Source organism: Otolemur garnettii, unplaced genomic scaffold, assembly GCF_000181295.1.
Source record: "Otolemur garnettii isolate 467f Iridium unplaced genomic scaffold, OtoGar3 scaffold00032, whole genome shotgun sequence".
In the NCBI taxonomy this organism is placed as follows: domain Eukaryota; kingdom Metazoa; phylum Chordata; class Mammalia; order Primates; family Galagidae; genus Otolemur; species Otolemur garnettii.
In genome coordinates, this window is record NW_003852427.1 from 10312089 (window position 1) to 10315837 (window position 3749).

A 3749-nucleotide genomic window follows, 5' to 3' on the forward strand; every position below is an offset into this window, starting at 1 on the left:
GGCATCTCCAATTTCTTTCACCACTAAAAAGCAGCGACACAACCTTCAGTCCTATGTCAGTGGGTCACAGTTCCAAGTGTTTGAGAATCCCTGTACCCTACTCCGTGACCTCATATAACCCTCAGCAGCTGTGCTCTCCTTGATTTTATAACAAGGCAGTTCCTTAAAATCACCATGGTAGGGAAAATGGGGACATAGGGTGAGAGGCACAGCACTCACAAATGTCATCAGTGGTGCACAGCCAGGGGAGAAATGGAAAATGCCAGCACAGTATCACACAGCACAACAACGAATATGGCACTGCCCTGGAAGAGCCCTGAGGCTGGATGCAAGAAGGGTTGCAGCTAGCTCGGCACTGTGAAGCGGGGGGATGAGGTCACCTAGATGGATGGGAAGTTGTAACTGCAGATGTGTATAGCTGGGACTCGTAACACAGGCACACTGAGAGCCGGCAGGTGTTTGAGGGGCGTGTGCACACACATGTGCATGTTCACGTTTTGTTCATTCCTATGTGGCTTAGTTTGGCTGGATATGACTTTCTGTATTCTTCCAGTTTTTCTCAGGGAGGAAATCTTGCATAAACAAATGTAAAATTCCCATCACCCGCAAACTGTTCCCTAATGTATTTGTTGGAATACGTAATCTGTTGAAACAAATTCACGTTTTCAATACATGTGTCCTAGCAGAGCTGACCACGCCTGATTTACTTTCAATCCTGTCTTTGTTTATTTAGACTGGACCAAAAGGATTGAGTATCAGCCCGGCTCGGGGAGCATGCCCTTGTTCCCCAGCATCCACCTGGAGACGTGCGATGGAGCTGTGTCCTCCCTCCAGGTCATCGCGGAGCTGCAGACCAACTACATAGGGAAGGGCTGTGACCGGGAGACCTACTCTGAGAAATCCCTTCAGAAATTATGCGGTAGGTTTTTTTCCCTGTTAGAATTTCTTAAATTAATTGCTTAGAAATGATATATATAAATAAAGCGTATCTTTTGGCCTGAGGAAAGGATTAGGCTCTCCACCTGTGTCAGTATATGTAACTTGTGAATGGATTTCAAGTTTATTTGTGGAGGAAGTGTTAGAAGGCTCAGCCGTTGGCATTAGACACCTGTGATTCAGACTCCATTTACCAGTTGAGTGGCTTTGGGCAAGCGATGCAGCAAAGCCTCTGTTTTGCATTGGTACAATAGGGATTAAATGGCACAATGAGTTTAAGAGCACCTAGGACAGAGCCAGGAGAAGCACAAGGCCCCTCTGCCCTGTTGGTTAATAGAGAGCCACCGAGCCAGGGCCAATAGGAAGAACAGTGTCAGTCACTTGGAAAGGGGTTGGTCTCCTCTCTACAAGGCCAGCTATATAATTTGCAGGGCCTAGTGCAGGTGAAATGTGGGGTCCTTGTTCAGAAATCACTGAGAGTTTTAATATAGCAACAGCGAGTCATTAAAATAAGCCCACAATTAAGCATGGGACATTGTGCAGCTGCTCCGGGCATGGCTGTCCACAGCAGAGGAGAGCTTGGGGGGCAGGGGTGGTTATGAAAGAACAAAGATATATATGTATCTTTGAGAGAGAGGGCTTGCTGTTTGGGGGCTGTGAGATGGTGTCATAGGAAAGGGGGCAGGCCAGGGGTTGGGAAGCAAAGCGGATGGTGGGGTGCTATGAAAGGGGGGACTGAGCTTTACTGAGACCTGCTGCATGTCCCCAGCCAGACTCTTCACATGCTTTACTTCATTCATTCCTCCTGTCACTGCTATGGGGGAGGGGTTACTCCTCCAATTTCAGAGATGGAAAATTTGAAGATCAACAGTGAGAATGACTTGTTCAAAGTCACCCAGAGAGACAGTAGCAGAGCCAGGATTTGAAGAGTGGTCAGCCCCAGTATCCAAAATGTCTAGCCAGGCCTCTGGAGCTGGAAGGAACATCTCTCGAGCTGGTCTGTGGGATGAGGGGATGAACGTCTAGTAAGGTGGGAACAGCCCTGTATGCTTAGTAAACCAGACTATTGGTGTATGGATGGGCCTCCTTCATCCTCACCCTACATATAGTTCATTTCTCTCTTGTTCTCATCAAGAACATTCAGGAACTCACATTTAACTCTCTGGCCATGCTGTGGGGAGCTTAGGAAAGGGAGCTTCCTGAATGCACAGTCTAGCCTGCCATCTCTTGGTAGACACCCCACTCCTATCTTTGGGGCATTTCTCCTCTCTCAACATTCACACACACACACATGCCCCTTCACACATACCACTCTTGCTCAAAAAAGCAAGTAAAAATTTATGGAACTGAATGTGAAATAAACCCTGCTTGAGTACCGCCATGTTCCTTTAATCACATCACCTGGCTGGTAGAATGATGCAGTAAAAATGGGGAAAACACCACAACTTCAATATTCCAAACAGCTCTTGCAAAAAATGGATATAAGGGGCTTGCAATATTCAGAAAACTGAATTCAGCCCTCTCTTCCATTCTGCGTGCAGAGAAGCTACCTAGGACAATATCTTTCTTTGAATGAATACCCCATTTTGTTCCTCTCTGCACCTGAATTATAAGTCAGCTCCATCCCAGGCCTCTGTGGGTTAGAGTCATTTCCTAAACTCCTCCAGGTTAGAAGAAGTTGATGGAATCAGCTTGTTAAAAATCAGATGGGCCCAAGGGCACACACTTGTGATTTGATTTTGAATGTTGCCGGGGAGAGATGGGGTGATACGGCGTGTGAGGAGGATTTTCTGGGACTTTGGAACAAAATTGCAGCTGGTGTGTTAACACAGCTCATTCTGTCTGGGCTGCCAACCTTGCCTTGCAGAAGGGCAGGTTAATTCAGTCTAGAAGGTAGTTTCCCATCACTGTGAGGTCTTATCTGGGGCTGGGAGCCACCCTTTGAAGGAGGGGCCTGTGTCTCTCTGGTGGCCTCCCTGTGCCGCCCAGCATACTCATGGGAAGCCCATCCCAGACCCCATGGGCAAGGTCAGTCTTGCTTCTTTGTTTAAAGTCTGACTCTTGAACTACACTATGGTGGTGGGATGGGAGGGGGCTCAGGAGGAAAGGGCAAAATCATAGGAGCGAAACCCAAATATAAACCCGGGGCTGGGGTCTACTTCCACATCTGAGCCCCAGGCACTCTCTGAAGTCCAGGGGAAATGCAGGCTACGCGTCTTCTAAAATAGAAGCTGGGTTGTAATCCTGACTCCTATAGGACACCTTTGGTTCTGGAAACAAGTTTCTGTGTGTTTTCAGTGGCTAGTAGAAGAGCTGGCTGCCAGGATTCACCACAAGGGAGCTGCCATGACACCTCAAGGCTCAATGCTCATGTGTTTCATCCTACAAATCTTTATTGACTTTGGATGGAAACAGGGAGACCAATTAGGATATTATTGCCATAGTCTAAGCTAGAGATAATGAGCTGAACCAGGGGAGTGCAGGAGGGGTGAATTTAGAAGGCAAAATCAGCAAGATTCAATGATTGATTAGCTGTCAGGCATGAGAAGGAGTCTAAGAAGGCTCTAGTGTGAGCATCTACCTGACGAGGGTGCTGCCAACCAGAACGAGGAATCCAGGAGCAAGCGCAGACTTAGGGGACAGTGATGGCAGTTCCCTGCAAAGCATCCAGGTGTGGGTGCCAGATTCTAGCCTGATTCTCAACTCCCCCGAGGATCTGCCTCCACCCTGCTAATCTGTCACTAGAGCCCTTTTTGCCCTTGATGTTCTGCCTCTGCCTGTCAGGGCTCCCCCTTTGGTCTCTCTACCTGGAT

General features: G+C 48.0%; 1 protein-coding gene across 1 annotated transcript in view; it reads left to right on the forward strand.

Moving 5' to 3' along the window:
- The window catches only part of CLSTN2 (calsyntenin 2), a 591031-nt gene that overhangs the window by 491396 nt on the left and 95886 nt on the right, over positions 1–3749 (forward strand). Inside the window, exon 6 of the mRNA XM_012804937.1 lies at positions 734–919. Within this exon, the coding sequence (XP_012660391.1) occupies positions 734–919 (186 nt within the window). The remainder of the gene's footprint in view (positions 1–733; positions 920–3749) is intronic.